This window comes from Barbus barbus (genome assembly GCF_936440315.1).
Source record: "Barbus barbus genome assembly, chromosome: 26".
Classification (NCBI taxonomy): Eukaryota; Metazoa; Chordata; class Actinopteri; order Cypriniformes; family Cyprinidae; genus Barbus; species Barbus barbus.
The window spans coordinates 28243379-28270104 of NC_136754.1; the positions used below are offsets into that span (position 1 = coordinate 28243379).

A 26726-nucleotide genomic window follows, 5' to 3' on the forward strand; every position below is an offset into this window, starting at 1 on the left:
CCCAGTAATCATAAACAAAATGGTATTTCAACAGATCCATGTGTATATCACTTATTTCATATGCAAAGATGTGCAAATGAAGTCTTAAAGGAGACATCCCCCTTTTAAATGAGTGTTGAAAACAGACAAAAACAAGGTAGAAAATCGCCACTTTTTCTAGTGCTGTCAAACGATTAATCGCGATTAATCGCATCCAAAATAAAAGATTTTGTTTACATAATATATGAGTGTGTACTGTGTATATGTATTATGCATATATAAATACACACACATGCATGTATATATTTAAGAAAAATATGTTGTTTATAGATTAAATATATTTATATATAATATGAATATAAATTGTAAATATTTTCTAAATATATGCTATATGTGTGTGTATTTGTATATACATAATAAATATACACAGTACACACACATATATATTATGTAAACAAAAACTTTTATTTTGGATGCGATTAATCGCGATTAATCGTTTGACAGCACTACTATAAACACACTATTTTATTTATCACATTATAAGTGGTCATCATGGAACATTATTAAAAATAATAATAATAATCACCCCTTTAATGGCACCGTATGTATATCTAAATGACCCAATTGTAAAGAAGTTTTAGAAAAACTTTGTCACCATGAACCGGTAGTCATGTTGAGTTAGGAGGAAAAAGTGTGAAGGTTCGCTGAGTTCATACTCACCTGGGGGCAATATTAATCATATTCCATTCTCATGGCTGGAATAATAGAGCTGACACCGTGCCCATATACTGTAACCCATGACTAAACAACACCTCACCCTGTTCAAGCTCTGTTAGCTGGACTCTGAAGCAGAACCTCTAACATTTTTGTCTGTTTCATATTTCTCCTCCAGCGGAGATGTTGTGAACCGGACTGCAGCTGACGTCGTTCGTGTCATTTCAGTGCTGACTCTGACTCTGCCTGTGAGGATTACAACAGCTGGAAAAAACGCCTTGACTCACACCTCTGCTGTCTCTTTTCCAGAAATAAAAAGTCAAAACAGTCTTTATCATGCACAGTACTTTACTTTGACAGAAACACCACCCAACCCTACGAATAGGTGTCTGCATGTAAAAAGAGTGTTTATTATGACCAAAAAAAAATAAATGCGTATGAACATGGAGTAATGGTGATTGTGCAGATAAAGAAATGCAGTTTTCAAACAGCCAAGTGAAAAATATAGATACTAAAATGTATTTGAAATACATTTATTTCATGCTAAGTATACTACAAATACATTTACATATTTATGTGCTTAATAAAAATACTCTGCAATTGTACTTGTGGTATACTGGTATACTTAAAGTGTGCTAAATTGGAACAACTCATTAATGCACTTTAATTGTGCAGAAGTGGTGCTGAAGTCCAACTAAAGATATATACTGACTGTGCTAAAGTGGAAGTATACTTCAGGTGCACTTTAAATATCTTGCATTACAATGGTGACATTAAAACACATTTTAGGCCTAATATTAAGACATGTGCATGGTGCACAAGTAGTACTCTTAATATATTATTTTTATATCAGTAAGTTTCAAGCAATATGTCAGTAAATACGTTAATAGATTTGAACTATAGTTAGTATGAAATAAATGTATTTTAAACACATTACTTTTTTACTTTGTCTTTTTTATGTTCTGCATGGAAACCTGTATATCTTCAAGATCAATAATCAGTCTTTACTAAATATCAATTATTCCAAGTTTGAAAATGCAGAGCAGATTATTTTTGTGTAAACCATTCCTTTAATGAATATCTAATCCAAAAGTTAATTTTCTCATTCAACACAGGCAAGTCACTTATTACAACACTGAGGCATTCAGAATAACTTCCAGAAACCACTAGTTTCTGAATTAAGGGCACTAAATGTCCGTCATACCAGGAAGCTGATTTGTCAGGAAGAGATATTTCACAATACATATCTCAAGGCAACACAGTTTTCTTCATTACAAACATGATTCTTCAGTTTACTAATTAATTCAGGAATCTGTCGGTAACTTTGTGAAGCATTTGGGACTAATATGCAAATCTCGTTATAACACATTTGTGTGTTAGAAGGTTTGTTTTCCACTAGAGGGCACAGGTTGGTCAGATGTTAACTGGAACATGAAAGCTTTAGACGGAGAACATTCACACTTGAGATGTGGAAAAATGACATGTGATACTCACGGACAGGTACTCACTGTGTCAAAATATTTGCTTCGTTTAAAAATACTCTGCTGAGCAACATCGAGTTTGCTGCAGCTCATTGGCACTAGATGGAGACACATGAAACAGAAATGTGTTTGAACACAGTCCTATACATGCAACATATCAGATACATTTGTTAAAAAAAGAACGCATGAGAAAATGAGTGAATAAATTAATGAAAATATTATAGGCTACATCCAAAACACGAGTTGATCAAATGGTTGAAACGACTTATATGTGAAGATGACATCATGAAAGTATTTCAATATAATGACTGTGGAGATAAAACTGGAAGCAGGTCAGTACAGCCAGTCTCTATGACCTTTGAAGAGATGGAGGAAAATCTGTCATCTCTTTATTTGACCATTATGTTCAAGAAATATGCAACATCAATAGTTATTTAAAAGTCGGAAAGATTAGATCTGCAAGTTAGTCATTAGATTTTAAGACTTTATGATGAAGGAGAACGTGAGATTCATTAATGCATTAATCAGCATTTCCTCATTACTCGATGTGAGCGTCTCCTTTAGATCCAGATACAAACCTCATCTGAGCAGGTGTGTATCAATACACTTCCACTCGGAAACACAACACGTGCTTTGATGGAATTTACTCTGAAATATTGCATATAAAAAGAAAGTTTCCCATTTTTGGGGGAAACAGCATTATAACTTATTTTTGTGTTATTATAACATATGATTATTTGTATTTATATATGTCATCAATAGGCCTAGTTAATTTTGATCAATTTCATGATCTTATGCAAGCCTTTCAGTTAAAGTTTTTATAAGATGGACAGAGCAATATTGTCCGCGTTTAAAAGTTTTAATTGGTTTTGATATATCTGAAAGGCTGCAAATTTATTTGTAAGCAAATTATGGGTTAATATCTTGACATTTATTTATTTATTTTTATTATTTTGTAGAAAATGTAGCATTTAAACATTTATTTAAAAAAAAAGAGGTTCCATTTTTTAAACAGGCTAACAAACAAGCTTGATCATTTGAACAAAGCGAAGCAAGCAATAGCGCAAGAAAAACTAACACAGGGCAAGCAAGCAATTCACACGTTTTCATTTTTGCATATGAGGGGCTTTAAACCGGGGGGTGAAATCCGGACAGGTTGTTATAGCTACCCAATCCACAGGGGTCCCCCCACCCACCCTTAGACAACCTTATATATATAACACACAAAGCCTTGCATGTCCCAATAACTATTAAAACAGTGCGTGTCTCGCGCGTTTGCGGTTCAGGCTGACTGAGTGACTCTATCATCAGAATTTGGCCCGTGGCAAAAGCCTCTGATTGGGTCCAAAGGCAGAGCTGTTCTCCGCTTTAATATGTGCCTCATGAGCGCGCGCAGGAGAACGCTGTAGGATTATCGGAGAGAAATAGCGCTCACCATCACCTCGCGTTTTCTCATTGACACACGGGCGAGTGTGTGTGCATGTGTGCGTGTGTGTGTGTGTGTGTGTGTGCGTGTGTGCGTGTGTGTATGTGTGTGTGCGTGTCTGTTTAAGCCTAACTTTTTAAAGGATGATATATCTTGGATATTTCCTGTTTCTTTTTTGTGGGCTCACGCGTGTCATGGCAAGTTACCCGATATGGTGGTAAGTTTTATGACTTTTTTAACCTTTCCTTGAGAAAAACAATGAGTTTGGTAGTCTAGAAAGCGTAAATGACAAGCTTTTCAACTTGACAATGATTTGGGGGATTGAAAATATCTATGAGGTCAGTTGTAACTTATACCGGTATTGATATGATGATCGGTGACTCTATCTATCTATCTATCTATCTATCTATCTATCTATCTATCTATCTATCTATCTATCTATCTATCTATCTATCGTGCACCTGTTGTAGTCGTTTGAAGTTCATCATTTTTTTATCAACAAAGACTTATAATATGTAAATCATTTAATCATTAAAATTGTTAGTATAATTAGTTATTTTCATCTACCTAAAAGTTTAACAATTGCAAAAAAATCTCTCAGTGATTCCGATCTTGCCATTTTGTCACTGATATATATTTTCTGACAGACCGAGCTGTCTTTAAATAAAAGCCATGCGAGGAAATGAAATGCTATTTTTGTAACGTGTTATTTGTAATATTAATGTAGCACTTCAGTTTGTTAAATCTGCTCAGTTTCGTTAATCGGAGATCAACTTCGGAAATCATTTAAATAAGGCTTACAGCATATTCATCATTTCAGTTTTTGTATTTTTTATCAACATTATTGTATGCTTTTAAAAACGTAGTTGTGCTCATTGTATTACGAACAGGCCTAAAACACTTCTAATAATGATCAAGTAAAATAGGAAATTGTATCTGATGAGGTTGGAAAATGATTTTAAGCACATCTAACTGACTGTTAAAAGTATGCAGAATTACATTATCATTTGAGACCAGGTTTGATCAAATTCACTGGAACTTTCAATGCATTTAATTACAAATATTCTCTTAAATAACTTGTAGAAAAAAGTACAGTTCATACCTGACACATAGCAAACGTTCAAGGTGTTCTCTAGGGCTCCACCGATTTCACTCACACACCTAAAAGATCCTTGTTTCTGGGAGGCAAGACAATAAAGCAGAGTTTTCTCAGTGGTTGTAAAAGCTGTAATTGAGTAGGTCATTAGTCACAGTCCAGGCCACTCTTTTTTGTTAATTGTTGTCTGTCTGACCCTCTTGAGATTTTAAAAGCTGTGCTTTCCTTCTCATTCACAATGCCAGTTCACAGAACAGCATCCAGAAACTTCTGTTGCTTATTACGGGCAGCCAACCCTTGTGGAAAAAAATGGATTGAATGTGCACTTATGTACTTCAAATCTTACAATTATGTTTACTTTTTTTAATTATCTGTACTTGCAGATAACATTAATGAAATAAAAGCCCACTCTTAAAGAAAATACACTTTCTTGACTATGTTTCGTAACACATTTAAGTACACTTTTAAAAAGTGCAATGAAAAATCAAGTGAAAAGGTTTAAAGGACATTTTAACTTTTAATAATGTTTTGAAGAACAACGCTTATTTTTAAGTGCTGACTAACATACTAAAGCACATGTAAAATATTTGGTTATTATTTGAACTGTAGTGCAGTTATTTGGTCAATTTAAAATTAATATATTTGTACTAAATTACAGCTTTATCATAATGAGTGTGTAATTACAAATACATTTAAATACAAGTTTCAACAGAAATGACATTAAAGTATATTTCAGTTCACCATAAATGCTCATTAGTACTTTCAGCAAAGACAATAAAAGTAATTATGAAATTACTTAATTAGGTCAAAACACTCTTAAATTCAACTAATTGCATTTAATATAAATTTAACCTTTAATACTTGTATCATTTAATTGTAGGTTCAAGGTTTCTGAAAACAATGCATTGTGTTCACAATTAAAAATGTTCCTTTAAAGTATATTATTTTCATAATAAGCAATTTTGAAATGTAATGCTAAAGTGTAATTCTGTTTCACAAGGGAGCTCAGGGATGTGCACGTTCTGTCATGGTATAAAACTGTCTAATAATCAATACATAAAGCTACAAAAACACTGAGGTATACAGTTAAACATCAATACAGCTGTCAAGCTGTACAGAATGTGTTTTTTTGTTTGTTTCAGCTCCAGCCTCAAGTTCAGCTTCATGGTAAAATGTGAGAAGTTAGAAGTATCAGAAAGTGTCAAGTTTGACCTAAATCAGTTTATATTGTTTGTTTGTTTCTTTAATAGAAATTTACTGCCTCGTTTTGTTTGAAAAGACCCAAATGTGCCGAAAAGTTTCTTCCATTCAGTTTTTAGGCAGACAGATTGTTCTTTATTTTTACCAAGAAACAAGCCACAGCGTTTCAGTTTCCCCTAAAATATATGTGAAAACTTCAGTAGGCAATTTAACTCAGCAGGGTGGCCAGCGGTTCTCCAGCTGAGAGTGTTGTGTGATATGATAACCTGCGGTGATTTAACACAGGACTGCTAATGTTCATGCAGAGGACACCTGGACAGCGCAGGTGTATCTACACACACATCCTGCTGGATAACAGCGAACCTAATGCTGCGTTTTGCTTTGTATCATTGTGAAGGAGGTTTGTGAAGTGGGCCAGGTATAGAGACCAGGTTCATGGCTTCCTGCATCTCCTCATGACATAGTGTAGCCTGACTGCACCTCCACCCCGCGCTCCACCTTAAAAGATAAATACCTGGAGGTGAAAGCTTGCCACACATTCCTTCTCCCAAACACTTCTCTCTTGATGTCAAAGTCGGCTCTGTGGCCCCGGGGCCTACAAGTAAAGTGGTAATTCAGAGGTGCACTTGCTTGGGCTTGCTGAAATATGCATTAAAACCTAGACTGGATACACTTCAGATGAAAAGTGAGCAAATATATCTAAGACTGCAGAGCAAAGGGAATGTTCATTTCTGTCCTTTTGTCTTTTAATAACCTGGCTTTAGGAGATTTTGGGGAGGTAAAGACGGGAGGGTGGATGTCAGTTGGTCATCCTTTCGTTTGGGATATCGCTAAAATATGAACGTTTGGCACCAGCTTGGTTCAAAGAATTGAGAGTTGCACACACTTGATGCAAATTAGGACAACCTTATGAATGCTTGTGTTCTCCCGATAACTGTTTGAAGGTATACCAGCTTATCCAATCTCAGTTCAGTCATACACAATCAATGAATTCATTTTGTGCTTTAGAGGGCTGAGTTGTCTGCTCTTATTAAATGATGGTGATCTCAATATCATGAGCTACAACAGATGACGGGGCAGACACACGCCCAAGACAGCTGAGCATGAGGACATGTCACTGGAACACCTGTTCACCTCACTCAGTGGCGGTGACGTCTCAAATTCATCAGCTTCTGGCAAAGTACAATACCAAAGTATGAGGTGGTGATTCTAGCCGTCAGCAGAGCCTATTAATTATCACTTTAGTCTTGACTGCAGTATACCTGAGGGCTGTCCACGCTTGACGGCATCTTTACCCACAAACCATTTGCCAGCTAAAAAGAAAAAAGTGAAACAGTAGAAACAATAGTTCTAGCTGTAAATCTAATGGGTGAGCCACAGTTGATGCTGTCATTAAATTGGCAATGCATGCACACCTGTGACCGCATAAATTAATTCTATGTTAATGCATGCAAATCTGCATTACTTGCAGTCACATTTCCATGGCTTAATCAAGGCTTGCCTGTATGAAATTATTGTAACGCAGCCTCTATTTGGGTGAATATAATGAAACCTCTCAATGCCATTAAAAAATAATAAAGCAATTAAAGAAATTATGAATCTCATTTACAGCTCAATTGAATCTGTAAATCTCTTTCTGATTACGGGGAAAAGACAATGTGCTTATAATGATTTCTTGTACTTATTTAAACAAAACATCAATGCATTACATTGTAGTTATTTTTCTATTACAGTAATAAAGATGTAGAATCACTAGAGAATCACTATTGAGAACAATGGTAATTATAATGGTAATGGTAAAAAAAAAATCCTTTGAGTTTTGAGTTATATGCAACCTGGGCATAATTTTGTGCAACTTATCCTATTGTTCATTTGAGGATGCTGCTTGTGTTCAACATAAAAATTAGTTCAAATATAAAACTACTGGGCTGTTTTAGTGCCTACCACACAACTAAATATTAATTGCATTTAATTGTACTGTAATTGAGATAATGGAACAGATGAAGTAATACTGAGTGAATTTGACCATTTTGTCTTATTCCTCACCTCATATTAACAGAAAGGAAGCTTACACTGGAGCTAAAGACAGCTTGTTCTCCATTACTACATCCTCACAGATGAGATATGCAAATAACTACATAAAGTTCAAAGATTAGCCAGATTATTATATATAATCAATGTGAGGTCTGTTATCAAAAACATGCTGAGAAATGTAACACTGAATGTATAACATTCTATAAGTTATCAAAACTAAATTAGCTAAATTAAACTCAGTACAGAGGGGGGAAATTGAATCCCCATGCATAATTAAATAAATAAAATACTAATGCAAAAATTAATTTAATCCATTTCCATTTTTCCAAACTAAGGTAAAATTGGCACCCATTTTTTTGTACAAATGCACTGTGTTTGCATTTATTTGTGCATTAAATTACAGACAAATTTGAAATGTGTGCCTCATATTGTGATCTCAGAAGTCTATTTAGCCCAAGGACTTGTTATATGCATAGTTTTGACACTGCCTTAATCATCTCCACATTTAATCAATGTTCATATACTGAAGCTCCCTCGGCATCCATGCTTTTGCAGCACTTTTTTGACTTGCGCTCGGCATTGAGGTGAAGTTGGTTTGCGCAACTAAAAAGTCTCCAGTGTGCTGTGGTCATAAAGAGGCGGTGCTAGGTCTAAATAAACTCAATTCTTGTCAAGAAAAAAAGTGACATAAATGGCAACTGACCGATATTTCTTGGCCATGGCTCCCCCCCACCCCCCACCCCGGCCAGTTCTGCCCTTGGGTTGTGTATTTGTATGCATGTAAAAGAAATGCATGCATCTGCGTGAGACAGACGGGGCGGGGGTGGGGGGGGAGGGGCGTAAACGTCCCGTGCCATTGATTTGAGAGGCTACTTGGGACTGACAAAGGCTAAGAAAAGGTCAAACTGTAATAGGAATTACTTGGTGAACAAATCCTCATAGTTTCGCTACACCCTGCTAGATGAGGTTTGGATCTTCTCTCAGGCCAGTTTCATTCAAGTTCCCTCTTGTTCTGGGCTCCTTTAGACTTTAAAGTGAAATTCAGATTAAGCTCCTTACTGAGAAAGATGTAAAAAGGCCTGACTCATAGTAAAATAATGCCAGGGATCAACTTATGCAAAGCATAACCTATTGAAGTCAGTTTAGACAAGAGCAGTCATAGTACTGACATCAAAGAGTATGCCGTGCAGGAGAAAGACAAGAGCTGTTAGCTACCCAGCACTGACTAATATGTGTACTTCTTTCTTTCACAGTTCTCGAGCAGAATTCAGTTTGAGTACGTTCTGTGCTCTTTTAAAATATCCAAATGATGTACTACAATCACGCACAATGAAATTCATGGCTTATGCCAACATGGCTGATCTAAGTCATCATTCACTTCCTTTACAACCCGAGATCCATAACTTCCCCCTCAGAACAATGGAGGAGAGGAAGTGTTGTGGAATGCAGCAGGTATAGGAACCGGTTGGTGGCGCATCAGCTGATGAGGGAGTGTCGTAGTCTTTGTCATTGAGAGAGCCCTTCAGGTCTAATCACTGCAGGTCAGGGGTCACCGAGGGGCCCTCTTGTTGTGGTTAGTAATCAGCTCATAACACAGGTCAACACACACAGCTAATTGAGACTGCTCACACCTTTACAGACATGTCTTGTTCATTTTAACTGTAAATATTCAATAAATATGTTAATATTTAATATCCAAAATTAGAGCTGACAACAATTAGGTTACTGTGTTAAATGATATAATATAATATAATATAATATCATATTATTGTCATTTTAAGTTTTTTTGTTTTTACGTCTCATAAGGATGAGTGCACTTTCACATAAGCACTAATCAAGAGAATGTTTTCAATTCGCAATCAATCAGTCAATTCATAATCAATTCTCATGGTTGCAGATTTATTCACAGCAAACAGTGCAAACAACCTAGTGAAATAAAACATATTGTCTGTATTAGACTTTCATTTGAGCGGAACATCTCAGATCCTTAAAATCCAACTTTCAAGTTTGCTGGTCTTTTCATTCATCTGTGCATTTTCAGTAATTTAGAGAAAGCGCGTGCGCATAGTTGCCAGGTTGGTCAGATTAAGTAAACCACTGGCAGAAAATGCATTGATTAAAGAAAAAAGCTCTGACTGGAGAGCACACTGAGTCCGAAACTTTCGTCCGAAATATCTGCAGGTTAAAAAATAAATACGACCTCATGTTGTGTCAATAACTTTTACACACTGCCTCCGAAACTTCCATCTGTCATAAAAATTCAGATCAGGTTCGATGTTCTGCGTTTTCGCATCCGTGGCAAGCATTTTGATAGGAAAGGACGACGAATACGAAAAAAAAAAAACGAAAAAACGCGTACGAAAATTTCGGACTCGGTGTGCAAGGACCTTAACTCTTGACATCTAGCAACCGCAACCATGACAGCATGTGAAAGCTTGTTACCAATGCAAGATAACACAAATGCCAAATTAAAAAATGCTAAATAACCAGCAGGCAAATATCGCAGATTATGTTTCATAAATCGAGAAAAGCAGAAATCGCAATCACGATTAAAATAGACTCATCGTGCAGCCCTACCAAAAATGTTTAACATAAATTCAATAAAATAGCCTATAACAAATTATAAGTATTGTATTTATCATTTGTGGGGATGTGCAAAGCCAATATCTGTCTCTGTATCTGTTTTAAAGACAATATTATTTGTAACGGTATGGGGCTGGTGGGTGGGTGAGGGCTTAAAACGTTTGTCCAAACTATATGAAAATCCTATGCACCTTATTTTTCAATGCTGAAGTAAGCCATTTTCTGTGTCTGTGACTTCCAGTTCATTAGCCGCTGCAGGGAAATAACCAGAAGAATAACAAAGTGCAATAAACGGTAAAGCTGTTTGCACTACAAACCAGTGTTCACAATAAATGTAATACATTAAAATAAGACACACTCCAGCAGCAAAACGAGTTGTTTTTTACTGCAAAAATAGCTGCAAGCCAATGACACCGGAAGCCAGACCCATAAAATTTAACATATAGCAGTTATCCTTTGTGTGATTTGTGTGAACAGTTGCTTAAGGTTGCTGTGTAAACTACAAGTGCTTGGTGCTTTGCTCATTTTCATTCATAGAGTTTACACATTCACTTCACACACTCACTATCGAGTTTTGTTTTTATATACAATTGTGTGGTTTCTGAAATCATCAGAGGTGTTATAATGAGATGTGTCTCGAGTTGTTTGCATATCAGATGCAGTACTTGAAGTTTTGTTTTAATTTGTCATATTTAAGATAGAGGTTTGTGCGTTATATTTGAATTTGATGACAACCAAGTAGAAAAACAGTAGCAAAACCCCTATAGTACTGACTGACAAACTTTCCACAACATTGCAATGGAAACTCTGAATTGTAAGTGAAAAGCATGTCAGCACATGAGTCGCATCTGAGCCGTGTGTCATCAAAGAATGGTCGAGTTCAAACTAACATAAGTCAAGCATCCTCTGATGCTCAGCCAGACCAGTGCACACTGTCTCATTACAGCAAGCCACAGACCTATTTCACTTTAGGACAGTTTAAGGATGTCGGTGGCCCTTAATGACAAGGTACCTGTCCCACACTGTGAATCCTTGATCAGTATACTGCTCCTGTCTCAGCTGGGGCTTTCATGTTTGTTTACCACTTAGCAACGTGTTATGGCTTTATCTGAACCCCTCCCACAAAGCCAAAGATCTTCAATGCCTATGACGGGTTCAAACACAAGTTCCTACTGCGAAATTGTCAAACTGTTGCGGTGCATATACAAAGCCAAGTGTCAGATTGATCTCCTCATTTTAGGACCTGGAGTCCATCCACACATGTTACACTTTGATCTTGTAATTGTTCAAATTACACTGTTTTGACTTTTTCAGCTACCTTGCAAATGCTACACCCGTGATAATGCTGTAAATAGGAGTAGTTAGTAAAGGAGGGTCTGTGCTTTGAGCTAAATTGAGCTTATTTTGGATCCTGGCTGAAAATACAAGCATCAAATGTTCGGGTTTGGATCTAGCCTCAATAGTCCTCTTAACTAGCTAAACCAATGACAATATCTTGGTAAACATAACCAGCGGGCAAATATCACAGACAATTATGCTTAATAAGCAGAAACCGTGATCACGACTGAAATATTACTCATCGTGCAGCATCTGAACTCAACCAACTCTGAGCTGAACAATGGCACTGTTGTCTTGAGAGCTGCTTTACAGCAGAAACTGAACTGTTTCCATGCTGTTTTCTTGTTTATTTCTGTTTATATAATTTGTATTGTATAAAAGCACTACTGAAATAAAGTTGACTTGACTTAAAGCATCTCTGCCATTGCTAATGAACAGGTCCATCAGCTAGACCAGCAGCAAACCACCATGAGCAGGCGTGGACTAGCATGAATCCTGCTCTAGTCTTTTCATTAGAGATGTGTTGCATTCACTTATTCATTCGGCACTGCATCTATGGGTTTTTTGTTAAATCTGGTGCATTGACCAGTTTGTCACTAATCAAGAAAACATTCATATTTTAGGTAGTAATGAAGTTCAGCACATGACAGATGCAAGAAAAAGCAGTTTCAATTAATTTTTCAGTATGCGTACTTAAAGTGGACTTACCCCCAAAAAAGCATTAAGAGATAAAAGGCAGCTACATGGATTTAATAATCTACTGCCTCAATGATCTCCTAATTTGCTGCTTATTAATAATTAGTAAGGTACGCTACCACACAAAAGTTTTTGAACAGTAATATTTTTTATGTTTTTTTAAAGAAGTCTCCTCTTCTCACCAAGCCTGCATTTATTTGATCCAAAGTACAGCAAAAACAGTAAAATGTTTAGTAGAATTTTTTGCATCATTACTCCAGTCACATGATCCTTCAGAAGTCATTCTGATTTGCTGCTCAAAAATATTTATTATTATTATTATGATTATTATTATGTTGAAAATGGCTGAGTAGAATTTTTCCAGGTATCTTTGATGAATAGAAAACCCGGAAGAACAGCATTTATCTGAAATAGAAATATTATGTAACATTACTCTATATATTTCATAATATTACTGCTTTTGCTGTATTTTGGATGAAATAAATACAGGCTTGGTGAGCAGAAGAGAATTCTTTAAAAACGTTAAAAAAACATTTGACTGGTAGTGTAGTTCTTAATTTTAGGTACAGGGTCATATTAAGGATTCTAAAATATGGTCATGCAGAATAAGGCATTAATATGTTCTTTATAAGTACTAATAAACAGCCAATATACTGTAGTAATAAGCATGCTAGTTAAGAGTGAGAATTGCTCATTCAAATAAAGTGTTACTGTAATTACTATAGTAAGCGCATATTATGCACATGCAGAAAAGGACTGCAAAATGAAGTGCTGCCAAAAACTGCTCACCTCCATGTCTTCCTCGGCAGGTCTCTGGCGGTGGGACACCAGTACACTTCATTGGGTACTCAGCCCATCCTGTGCAGCTCAATCCCTGGTCTGGTACCCAAACAGCTCCGCTTCTGCCGCAACTATGTGGAAATCATGCCTAGCGTGGCAGAGGGGGTGAAAATCGGCATCCAAGAGTGTCAGCATCAGTTCCGTGGCCGCAGATGGAATTGCACAACTATTAATGACAACCTGGCCATCTTTGGACCGGTGCTGGATAAAGGTAGGCCTAGAGAAGCAATGGGAAATAATCGAGTCATTGTATAATTAAGGGTACATTTCATGTCCAGTATAATCTCACACGTATATTTTGTGCACCCTGTTTTTCATTTCGCTTGAAATTGTCTCTGTCCCCTAAAGTTCAGAATAATGAATAAGAAATTTAGTCAAGATTCTATATTAAATTTATTTCTAAATACCTTAAAAATAGATTGCGTATAAATTAAATTTTGGTAACATTTTACTTAAAGCATTTATGTATAATGCATTTTACAATCTCATGAATAATTGTAACCATGCACAGTTAATAGATTATAACACTCATCAATTCATTGTTTCACTATGCATTTTAAATTTGGTTATAATAAATTTGGACAAGATATAATGTATTTCAATGCACATTCTGAATAATTATTAATGCATTATACCCTTTATTAACCCTTCATAATGCATTATACATAAAGGCTTTAAGTAAAGTGTCATTTTCTTCAAATAAGAAAATATTTTACTCATGTCCACCAAAAATCTGTTAACTATGTTACTAACCAAACCCCCTCTGAAAATGTGACCAGCATCATGTGATGCCATTTTCTTCTGCGCCAGACATTTTAAACACATTATGGAAAATGTAAACATTTTTTTTCTATATTTGATCTCCAATTACCTATTGTCAAGGAGTATATTAATTGCCTATTAACTATGTTGCCTACATTAGTATGGTCTGCAATATTTTTATGATTATAAAGGAAATAAATATTATAATTTGAGGTTATCAAGAAAATAACATTTGGTTGGCCAGAAAAGCCTGCCATTGAGTCATTATGAGTCAAAATGGTGAAATTTTGAACTATGTTACCTGTAAACACATACAGTTTGTCCATAACATAGTTGACAAACTCAGCAGCAGGAAAACATCTTCTTTTTTTGTGTGTAATATCAAAATGGTGTATAATGATTAAGCTTGGCAACTAGCAGATAAAATATATCAACCGAAAGCAATAGAAGTTTCATTGTGAAAGCTTGTTTTTCCTGATGTGAAATGTACCCTAAATTCTAGAATGATTGAATATTTAGCCTGATTCTTAAAGAGGTAAATATCCATTACCTATGAATTTCAGTTTGTACATTAAGACAGGAGAACAGGAATGTGATATGCCTTTATCCACCCCATAATGAAAGCATATTTCACTCAGTGTATTCAGTGACTATGTAACATTATGACTTCTCAATTACATCAAAAGTCCCTGTTTGCACATAGCTCTGATTACTGAGATTACTCTGTTGTTCTGTGCACATTATTTATTTGCTGCTCTCTAATCCCACTCTCAATGGGCATTAGTCAGGTGCACTGGACTGTGACAGTTTGTACCGATCTAGTGATGCACGCGAGTAAAGTGGGTGGGATGTGTTTTGTTTGTTTCTGTCAAAGGGAATCCCCACATTTCTCACTGTGTTTGTCCCGACACAGTAAAGGTAATGCATCTCACAGCAGCAACATGCTGACGTTCCTAAAAGGCATTTGAGAAGTATCTCAGCGTGTGTGTAACACGCACACATTAACAGACATACTTCACCGTGCGCTCAAACGGATTACATTGCCAGCGTGTGTGTTTATCTAAGGTGAAGTTATGAATGTGTTGTTTTGGTCTTTAATCAATTGGGATTCTTGTCTAAGGCACAAGTCTGTGCATAACACAGCAAAGGTTAGAGTTATGTAGATTTAACAATATCAACTGTTGCTTAACTAGACTAAACTATATTGCTTCATTACTATATTTTGCTAAGGTAAGCAGCATTATTGCTATTTCCCATATTAAACAACTGTAACTTAACAAGATACTTATAAAATTTGAAATCAATGGCATTTGTTCATGTTTTTGGTCACATTTTAGTTTTGAGACAAATTATCGATATTAACTATTAACTATGACTTTTGCATCAAACTCTAAATAATTTACTGCTTAATAATAGTTAGTAAGGTAGTTGTTAAGTTTAGGTATGGCTGTAGGATTAAGGGATCTAAAATATGCTCATGCAGAATAAGTAATATGTGCTAATAAACAGCCAGTATACTAGTAATAAGCACTAGTTAATAGTGACAATTAATCCCTATACTAAATGTTACCACATATACGTAAATATCATGTGATTTGTTTAATTTATTTTACATAACTTCATCAAAAACACAGATGAATAGCCATATTTATGAAAATTAATATTACTGCAGTCACTAGATATTGCTGCGGTATGTCTGGTAGATGATTTAATAAGAATTTGGATTCATCTTGCTGCTTTTATGCGCTTCTCGTTACAAAAAAAGAAAAAAAGTTATATCAATTCAAAGCTGGACCAGTTTAGTCCTCTCACAGTGTCCAGGAGAAATGAGGGGTCAGGGTACGAGGAGCCAGAGCGCATCGAGGGGCCGCAGGTGGGATGAATACTGATAACCGGCTACGGCGGGAGGCGGTGTCAGCCGCACCAATTGCTTTTAATAAACTCTCAAGCAATTGTTACATTGATGGAGAGGGCTTGAGCCCAAGCAGGCCACTGATGATGGGAGGACTGCTCAGGTCTTCTCCATTGTAGTGTTAATAGCCTCTCCATATCCCCTGCAGTTCCCCCTCCTCCGGTCTAAATTGAAGGGGAGATTGGTCAGGGACAGGGGTGATGGGGGTTTGAACCAGGTCAGTCATCGGGGTCCAGGGGTGGCTTTAGTAAATCATTTTGATTGGATTAAAGCTTCTGAAGCTCTTAATAATGTGAGAGGTCAAAGCGGGTAGATTAAGTGCTTTGTTGGGGCGGTTTAAGGGCCGCTTCGAAGCTCAGAAGCTTTTCACAGAGCTTAGAGAAGAGCACCTCTCACTTTCACTCCTTTGTGACTAACACTGTCACTTTTGTGGCGCTAGCGCTATTGTGCGCTGGTGTTAATGTCTGTGGCGCAGACGGATGTGCGTCGGTTTCCTCTTCTGTTTTGTGCTGGGCTGAATGGAGCGCTGATCTTTAATAGGTCTTCAGCGGCTTGTTACCGACAATCACACAGCTGTCTGAGATCTGCCCTGGCACTATCAACAATGTCCCTGTGGGGCTATCAGAAGACGCATCCCGATCATCCTGACATTGGCTCAGCTAATGATGTAACTTAGGGTGGGACCTGTTTGCTTGTCTTCTAGAAACCTGTCTGAAAACAGACATTACTTTTCAAATTCTGGCCAGAAAACACGCCTTTAAAGGGCTTTACTTTGATACTTTCACTGACCATTTGGCAGCTTTCATTGGTTACTTCACAAACCTGTGCATGGAACATCAGTTTTGCCACCTAGTTTTCTCTCATAAATCTGTGTATGTGTTGCCTACATTGCATTGTTTTGCAAAGGTAAACCGCTTCGCCAGTCTCATCCTCATTTATCTATTTCACAGTGCTGCCTCGGGCTACGTCTGCATCAGCGCTCATTAATTTACATTAGCCAAAGTGTCAAAACACAGCCCACTGGAATCCGCGATGAAAGGAGAGTCAACGCAGGTGTTCTAGAAGAGTTTGCTGAACACACCTTCAGCAGATAACGTTGCCAGTCGCATGCGAGCTGTAATTGGACACCAGAATTAACTTGTTCTTACTGTCACTCAAAATCTCTGTTGTTACTAAAATCAGAGCGTTTAACTGAAAAGTCGCGACTTGAAAGACTTTGTGGCCTTTTACATACATTGTACTGTTTTTGTGATATTTGTTCAAAATAGCCTCTCCTAGCAATAAAATTACATCTGGGTGTGAATAAAAGGCTTTTCATTGGAATTCCTCAGGGGCATCCACCTTATTGGCCACCACCACAAAATGAAGTAAAGGAATCCCATGACTCTCAATGCTAACACCCTCAACTAAACCAACTTTGCATGAGGTCAGGCTACCCAGGTTATGACCTCTGCCCTCAGTAGGAGAAACTGTTACAATTTAGGATGTACTGAGAGCACCGTGCCTTTCATCAAATGCATGTTTAACTGTGCCGGGGGAGGTCTGCTCACCAGTATATCATTAACTCTGCCCAAGAAAGAAAGAATGGGGTGTGGCAAACGGAGTTGATGGTGGGACCTTAGCCCCGCCTCCTGCTGGGCCCAACTCACCACACAATATCTGGGCGACCATAAGATTAAGCAAGAGAGAAAGCTCCTTTCACAATTCACACGCCCTTTAGATTGTTTTATGAAACCATTTCAATGGGGATTTCCCCGTCTGCCGACAAGTGGGGTCCGGCCAATGCATAGTTCTCTGTTGCTATGACTTAACTTGGTCCCCACTAATCACTGGCAAGGGCAAATTTCATATAAAATATCGGGGGGGCTTTTGTGTGTGTAATTCGCCGTGACAGTGGCAGCACAATGAGGGATTCAGGGTCCCAGCAGGTAACGGGGACCACTTGCCATGTGAGGGTCCAGCAAAGTTAGCCAGAAGGTGGGCAGCAGGGGCAAACTGTTGTCACAAATAATCAGTCTAATCTGGCTTCACCTGCATGCTTTTCTCAGGTACAAACCCCCTACCACTCTAAAGTGTCTCAGTATCTCCCATTTATCCATTTTTTATCCATTCTTCCTCTGGATATTAATCTGCCCCCACTTTCCCCCGATGCTGTCTCTCCTTTATTCCCCCGACCGGTCTGCCATGTCATTGTCGGCCAGCCGTATTTGACCCACGTTTTATTGGCTTCCTGATCATAAAACACGGGTCACTCGGTGGGTTTTAAATTGCAATTGAATGGCCCTTTCAGACCCAACTATTCGTACCCCCAACTACTATGTGATTTAGTTGATGGAAGCAGAAGTTGCTCGTTGTTTGAGCGAGAGAAATCATAGGCATCCACTGATATAAGTTTTAATATTTTTGCAGTCAAGAACAAAGAAACACTACATCATGGTAATTTCAATCCAAACATCCAAAGGCACCAAATCTTTTTGCCATTATAATTAGCATTGTGGAATAAGAAAGAACTTGTGGCCAGTTTTGCAACATCATTATCTCTATCCTTGATTTCTCTAACCAGTTGAAACCTGCAACAAAGGAGGACTTGATTTACAGCGTCTCCATAGCCATTTCCTCTCTCTTGCAAGTGCAAGACTGCACAAGACCACAGAGTATTTATCAAAATTACCAACCTCATTAGCTGTCTGTTGGAAAACGCTTTTAAGTTTGTATGGGGCCCCTCGTCAGCAAGAATCGTCACAAAATCCCCTGTTAGACAGAATGTTGGATCATCTTGGAGATTATAATCAACCTAAACTTGCATTGTTCATTCTTCAAATTAATTCCGAAAGTAACGCGTTGAGTCTTGTAACCACAATTCGACAGTAAGTCTTAGCTATGAGTAATACAGGCCTATTTCCCCACCTCGGAGTTGCTTAATTAAGTCTTTCTAATTATAGACTTGTCAGCCTTGTATTTACTTCATCTGGAAGGATATGCTTGGTCTTCCCATTCTCATGGCATACCATGTCCACAATGAGACCTGAGTGAATTGCCTTTACCAACAAATTCAACCACACGCTCATAAGTGTTGAGAAGTTTAATTAAGTACTTTTAAAGTAACAATAATATCAGGACAAATATAAGAACAATTAATAGATATTCTGAGGTATAACATATGTAACAATGCTTGTTTTCTCTGTCCACTTCCATAGCCACTCGAGAATCAGCATTTGTCCATGCAATTGCCTCAGCGGGGGTAGCGTTCGCTGTGACGCGGGCTTGCTCCGAGGGCTCCGTCACCATCTGCGGCTGCGACACACGGAGGAAAGGACCGCCAGGAGAGGGCTGGAAGTGGGGCGGCTGTAGTGAGGATGTGGAGTTTGGCAGCATGGTATCCCGAGAGTTTGCTGATGCTCGTGAGAATCGGCCAGACGCTCGTTCAGCTATGAATCGACTCAACAACGAAGCTGGACGTGTGGTGAGCACTTTTTCCCACTGAAAAGACCAAAATGCTTTTCCACTCTAGTTCAGGTTAGTTTATTCTGCTTGCTGGTGGATTAGTTTATGTTCAGAGATAGTAAATGCTCAGGTTAGACTATGCTGCTTGCTGGTGAACAAGCAAGTCTTAGTAATATTTTAAAAAGTTAGGAATGCCTGGTCAAGAAACCAACGGAGCAACATCCAAATGCAAAAGTGCTGTCTTTCTTGAATTGCTCCTGTGGTAAAAAAATAAAAAATAAATAAATAAAGCTTAAAGGGTTACTCCACCCCAAAATGAAAATTTTGTCATTAATCACTTACCCTCATGTCGTTCCAAAACTGTAAGCTTTGTTCGTCTTCGGAACACAATTTAAGATATTTTGGATTAAAACCGGGAGGCTTGTGACTGTCCCACTGACTGCCAAGTAAATAACACTGTCAAGGCCCAGAAAAGTATGAAAGACATCGTCAAAATAGTCCATCTGCTATCAGTTGTTCAATCTGAATTTTATGAAGTGACGAGAACACTTTTTCTGCGCAAAGAAAACAAAAATAACGACTTTATTCAACAATTTGTCTCCACATCACCGTAGCACCATTTTGGAGAGTATCCACTGGACGCAAACTGCCTACGCTGTTCTGTGTCAGCCGCGATGCACGGATATGCTGTTTTCATTCAAATCAAAGCATAAATGAATGGAGAAAATGTATCCGTGTGGTGCGGCTGACACAGAAGATGATGAGGAGACGAATTGTTGAATCAAGTCATAATTTTTATTTTCTTTGTGTACAAAAAGTATTCTCGTCGCTTCATAAAATTCAGATTGAACAACTGATGGCAGATGGACTATTTCGACCATGTCTTTTATACTTTTCTGTGCCTTGACAGTGTTAATTGTATGGCAGTCAATGGGACAGTCACAAGCCTCCCGATTTTCATCCAAAATATCTTAAATTGTGTTCTGAAGACGAACAAAGCTTTACGGGTCTGGAACGACATGGGGGTAGGTGATTAATGACAAAATTTAAATTTTGGGGAGGAGTAACCCTTTAAAGTGCCCCTACTGTGCCATTTTTAAGGTTCCTAATATTGTTTTGGTAGTCTCCCACAATAGGTTTACATGCATGCGAGGTCAAAAAACATTTTAGTTTTCTCAAAATATGCATTTAATATCACTTCATTTTCCAACGATTCTCAAACGATTCTTTCGAAGCAGTTCTAAGATTCAGTCTCTCTAAACCCCTCCTTTCTGTGAGCCTATTCTGCTCTGATTAGTCAGATGGCCCAGTCTGTTCTGTTGGTCTACCATGCACAGCGTGTGTCGGAAACAATACTCCCATTGCCATAGTGCCATATTTTGAACGCTGTATAGAAAATATAAACATCTATTAATTACCATACTTAAAGGTTGTGATTCAGTGGAGCCAGCTGGTCCAAATAAACTGGGTACTGAGCCATCTTTCAAGAGCAAGCATTTGTGAATCCCGCGTTGAACTCTCCCAGATTAGAGAAGCAGTTGTCAGTAAAATGACAGGGAACGCAAAAAAAAGATTGGGGTTGTACTGCTGTGGTAACCACTGATTCTTTGAGGCCTAATCCTTCAGAAGTGAAAATAAAGCGAATTTACTTTAACAGTGTCTTCTTGACATGAACAAGCTACAGTGTTTGAGGGCAGGTCAAGTTGTTCACGGCCGGCCAATGTAGAACATACAGTGCGCTCCAAAAGTATTGAAACAGTAAAGACAAAATTGCTCTGTTGGCTGTGGAGCCAAGACATTTACAAATATGATTAAAAGATGAATATGAGACAAAACTACAGAATGTCACATTTTATTATTGGGTGATTGAACACATAGATGTTTTACCAGCTAAGAAGTTCAGCACTTTTAGAGTTTCATCCCTCTATCTGATGTGAGCATAAGTATTGGAGCAGTTGCCTCACAGGTCTTTCTAAGTGATCAGCTGTGTCCTGTTGCATTAATTCTTCAGATATTAAAAGCAGGGAATGTGTTGTATCAGTTATATCCATTACTCCTGTATTTTGAATCTTGCATTTGATGATGACACACACAAACCAGGATGAAGATGAGGGAGCTGACTTTGAGAGAAAAGCAAGCAATTTGGATGCTAAAAGAAAAGAGGAAGTCAATTAGAGCTCTAGCAAACACAAAGGGCATGGAGAAATCAAGAGTTTGGAAACCACCAGCGACACCAGCAACCAACAACTACCTGATCGGCTGAGAAAACAACAGTAGTTGATGACAGACAAATCATAAAAGCTGTGAAAATGAACCCTAAAAGATGTGTCTGTAAAATCACTAACAACTTCCAGAAAGCTGGGGTGATGCTCTGACAATCTACTGTCCTCAGGAGACTTTGACACAGAATGACAGATGCTACAAAGCAAGATGCAAACCTCTGACCAGCACCACAAATAGAAAGGCAAGATTAGAGTTTGCAAAAAAGCACAAACGTGAGCCAGAAGAGTTTTGGAACTGTGTTTATGGACCGATGAGACAAAGATGAACCTTTATCTAAGTGATGGGAAAGCAAAAATGTGGAGAAAAAAAGGGAACTGCAATGATCCCAAGCATACAGCCTCATCTGTAAAGCATGGTGGAGGTGGTGTCATGGCATGGGCATGCATGGCTGCCTCTGGAACAGGCCCTCTCAACTTTACTGATGACTTAATGTATGATGACAGTAGCAGAATGAATTTGGAAGGGTACAAAACCATCTTGCCTACCAATATTCAAGAAATGCCACCAGATTCATTGGGATGTGCTTCATATTGCATCAGGACAATGACCCAAAACACCCTGCCAGTTCAGTCAAGAAATGTATAAGGGCAAAGAAATGGAAAGTCTTAGATTGCCCAAGTCAATCTCCAGATTTAAATCCAATTGAACATGAATTTCGCCAGCTGGAGAGGAGAGTAAACAAGCAACAATTGGAATTGGCTGCATTAAAGGCTGGGAAAAGTATTTCAAAGGATGAGACCAAGAGTCTGGTGATGTCTATGGGTCACAGACTCACTGTTGTGATTGTGTGCAAGGGATCTGCAACTAAATAATAGCTTTTAATCTTTGATATCTGTCTTATGTTCAACTGTCCCAATACTTATGCTCACATCAATGAGTGGGATGAACTCTAAAAGTGCTGTTCTTTTTATTTGGTAAAACATCTATGTGTTGATACGGCTAATAATAAAACGTGACATTCTGTAGTTTTGTCTCATATTCATCTTTTAATCATATTTGCAAATGTCTTGACTCCACAGCCAACAGAACAAATTTGTCTTTACTGTTCCAATACTTATGCAATTATGCAATGCCATCACAGAAGTGGGATTCGAATTACTAACGACTCGTTCTTTCTTTTGGGAGACAATAACTTTATTTATCGTGCACTTTCGGCTTTACAACTTTGCAGATTGTTTGCACTCGCACAGCTACATTACACACTGAAAGAAAGGCAATATTCGAAATGGTATAATAAGAGCAATTTATTATCATCTAGAAAATCAATATTCTGTTTTCCTTTTTCCTCTAGTCAATCGCAGACCACATGTACCTGAAATGTAAGTGTCACGGCCTTTCGGGAAGCTGTGAGGTGAAAACCTGCTGGTGGTCGCAGCCTGACTTTCGGGTGATAGGCGACTACATGAAGGACAAGTATGACAGCGCATCAGAAATGGTGGTGGAGAAACATCGGGAATCACGAGGCTGGGTCGAGACCTTACGACCAAAGTATACCTTCTTCAAACCCCCTACCGAAACTGACCTTGTCTACTATGAAAGTTCGCCTAACTTCTGTGAACCCAACCCAGAAACCGGCTCCTTCGGCACCCGTGACCGTATTTGTAACCTGACATCACACGGTATCGATGGCTGCGACTTGCTCTGTTGCGGCCGAGGCCACAACACTCAAACTGAGAAACGCAAGGAGAAATGCCACTGCATTTTTCACTGGTGCTGCTACGTGAGTTGCCAAGAGTGTACGCGAGTTTATGATGTCCACACCTGCAAGTAAGAAACCGCCAAACCAAAACCAGATTGGACCAGATATTTGGGGTTGTGAACATGCAAGAGCCTTCTGTCCGAAACTTGTGGACTGAGTTGAATTGAGTTATTTGTGGTTTCACTAATAAGATAATCACAAAAAAGAGATGCAGTGGACAGTGAAGTAATTCTAGAACACCATCAAAGAAAGCTGTTTCAACAGACACAAAGAAAAACCCATAAAGGCTTTGTTCTCCATTGTTGGGGACAAATACAGGCCTGTGACTCAGCTCTGGAAGGGACTTATCGTTTCCAGTCTGATACAGGAGGGGATAAGTGATGGATCAGATTACTAGAGACTCAGGCCCTTGGGACCTTGACCAATTGTGTCTCCAAGAAAAGAACAGAAACCTTTCAAAGGGAGAGGTTTTGTCGGCACGTGGCTGCAAACTCAAACGGGACAACTCTGTAACAACAAATGCAGCACAAACTGAATACCAGGGTTTGCCCACAAGCGCCTCTGAAACGTGGTGATAGTTGCATTATTAATGATAGCCTTACTACTAACACCATTAAAGAAGCTATTTGTATCTTTTTAATACAAAGTGCATTCCAACATTCCTGAATACCAACAAACAACTGATTAACCAATTCTTTTATGACATATAATACACTTTATGTTGTCTCTGTGTGCAAGACCAAACACTGAACTTATGTATTAGGTTGAGTTTATTGTAAGTTACTAACATTAGGTTACGAATGCACTTGTATCTGAGTGAATGTCCATGCATTGTGTATATGTCACTGTTTTCTTGAAATGATTTATGAACTTGTCGCAAGTATCAAGACCTCCTCTAGATAATGTTGTTTAGAGTGCTATTATGCTTGGTTTGATTGCTTGGTCCAAACCAGAGTTCAGTTGCGTCTCATTTTCCCTGCCCCTGCTGGGTTGTGTTCACACTGTATTTTTGGGTCCGAACCATGGTAAACTTGTGTCATCAAAGCGGCAACTGTTCACCCTGTTGCTAGATATCAACTACGCAGGAGAAGGCTGTGAAATGCACAGCCTTGCTCAGTTTTGTACTTCGGTTTTTTAACCCTTGGGCTTCTTTCCGAAGGGCCAACACAGAACGGCACTTGCTTTTGTCTGTGCGAATGTATTACAAATGTTCAAAAGAACATCTGCTGTCAGTCCTGCTTGTCATGAAAGCGAGTGAGCCACTGATCTTTATTCTTTATTTTAGATCAGAGCACACACAAGTACATAATTTGACTATATAATACGCCATCAATAGAGGTTCACTTTAGCAATTTAGGATGATTGCATTCATATCTGCTGTAAATGTAACTTGTGGACTTGTGTTTGGCTCACAAGTACCCACCAGAGTTCAGAAAACTGTGTTCACATCACCCAAACAAGCTGAAATCTGACTTCAAACTAACCCAGTCTTGCACCAGAAGTGCTAGTGTGAAAGCACCCAGTTCTTCCCAAAGATCAATAATCTATTAAAGATAAAACAATTAGATGTGAGCACTTCTATTGAGAAATGGAGCATGATATTCATTTGCCTTATTTGTGTGTGACAGTATTATTGATATTTCACAAACAGAGAGGTCCACGAGATTTAAGAATAAATATACAAGGTAACTGTACCTTTATTCAGTAGCTGAAACACTGTTCATTTGTAAGTCACTTTGGATAAAAGCATCTGCTAAATCAATAATATAAATGTACATGCAGGGTCCAAAATTAACACTCGCCAAGTATCTCCAGTGCAAGTATATAATAATTGAAAATAATTATCATTGCCATAGTATCATGACTGGTATATTTTCGCAACTCACCCACCTTTGACAAGCATTTTTGTAATTATTATTTTTCATTTATTGATTTTTATTTGTGTTTGGTGAAAGTTTAATTTTGGACCCTGATTATGATTATGTAATTGTGTTTTTATTCACAACTGTAATACTCAAGTATTTTTCACGTTTGCCTTTAATAGCCATTATATGTGAATTTATGACCAAAATTTTTTTTTTTTTTTTTTTTTTTTTTTTACTTCCCTACCCAGTTGTACATGAAAGTTAGCAGCAGTGCAGAAACTAAATGAACTACCCTCATTTATAATGCTGCTAACTAATAACAGGTTTGTTGTTATATTTATGCGTGATATTGTGCTTGTGCATTTGTGTTTCTCTGTGTAAATCTACTGTTTGTGTCTTGGTGTTTGTATGTAAATGTGTCTGTGCATGACTCTTTGTTTTCTTCTTTCTGTGAAAGACACTGTGTAAGCATAGTTAAGAACTAAAATGTGAAGTTTTCTACTAATGGAATCTTGATAGAGTTTGTGTCAATTAACCAAATAGAGATACTCTAACACTTTTGTAAGTCCTTTTGAACAATAGATTATAAAATATGCAATGTATGAAAATTAAAATGCATATTGTGTTATTAAAAGCCACGCTATATTTTGTCAAAGTAGCATCGAAAACAGCTTTCTGTAGAAAATACATATGGTCCATTCACAGTTATGATATTACAATTTTAAAAATATTTGTAACTAGTAAACATATAGGAGATTAACTATTAGTCGGTCTGATATTGCAAGGAAATGTGAGAAGGCAGAGATGAAACCCCAGCTGTAAAATTCTTTGGCAGAAGTTATTTTCGCAGATCTTTCCTCAAAGAAAATTAACTCAAGTTTCCTCTTGCCCATCTCACACTGATTTAATCTCTCATCAATCAGGGATCATTTCAAAGCACATGCCCTATTCAACGTTCCACAAAGCTTTATTTATCATGATCCGCCCCTAACTACAAAATCAATACTTCATGTTTTTGTGTGTACATCACTGCATCTAAATTTCGATTGTTTGCTTCCAGTTCAATTTGTATTCTAAACATGGTCTTAAATTCCAAAGTTTTGTATGGACTAGTTCTGTGTTTAAGGATTTCTGGAAGTTCTGGATTTTTTATGATTATTTATTTTACTGTAATGTATATATTAGCAAGAGTATATATTTGCTGACAAAAGATTATTACTCATGAGGAAAATGTTGTTTTGCTTCACCAGCAACCAGAATCTGTTTTTTCACTGACCACATACTGTATGTCCTGCTCTCTGTTATTAGAATTCTAGCTGTTAATGTTATAACCAAATTAAATAAAAATACGCTTCTGTCATTGACTTTTGATTC

At 37.7% G+C, this 26726-nt stretch overlaps 1 protein-coding gene across 1 annotated transcript; it reads left to right on the forward strand.

Annotated features, from left to right (window-relative positions):
- The first annotated feature begins 3568 nt into the window (after nt 1-3568).
- LOC306845965 (protein Wnt-3a-like) lies at nt 3569-26726 on the forward strand. Its single transcript, XM_079378995.1, has 4 exons — nt 3569-3817; nt 13357-13598; nt 19259-19524; nt 23080-26726. Exons 1-4 carry the CDS (start codon nt 3744-3746, stop codon nt 23557-23559), a joined length of 1062 nt encoding a protein of 353 aa, XP_079235121.1. The 5' UTR covers nt 3569-3743; the 3' UTR covers nt 23560-26726.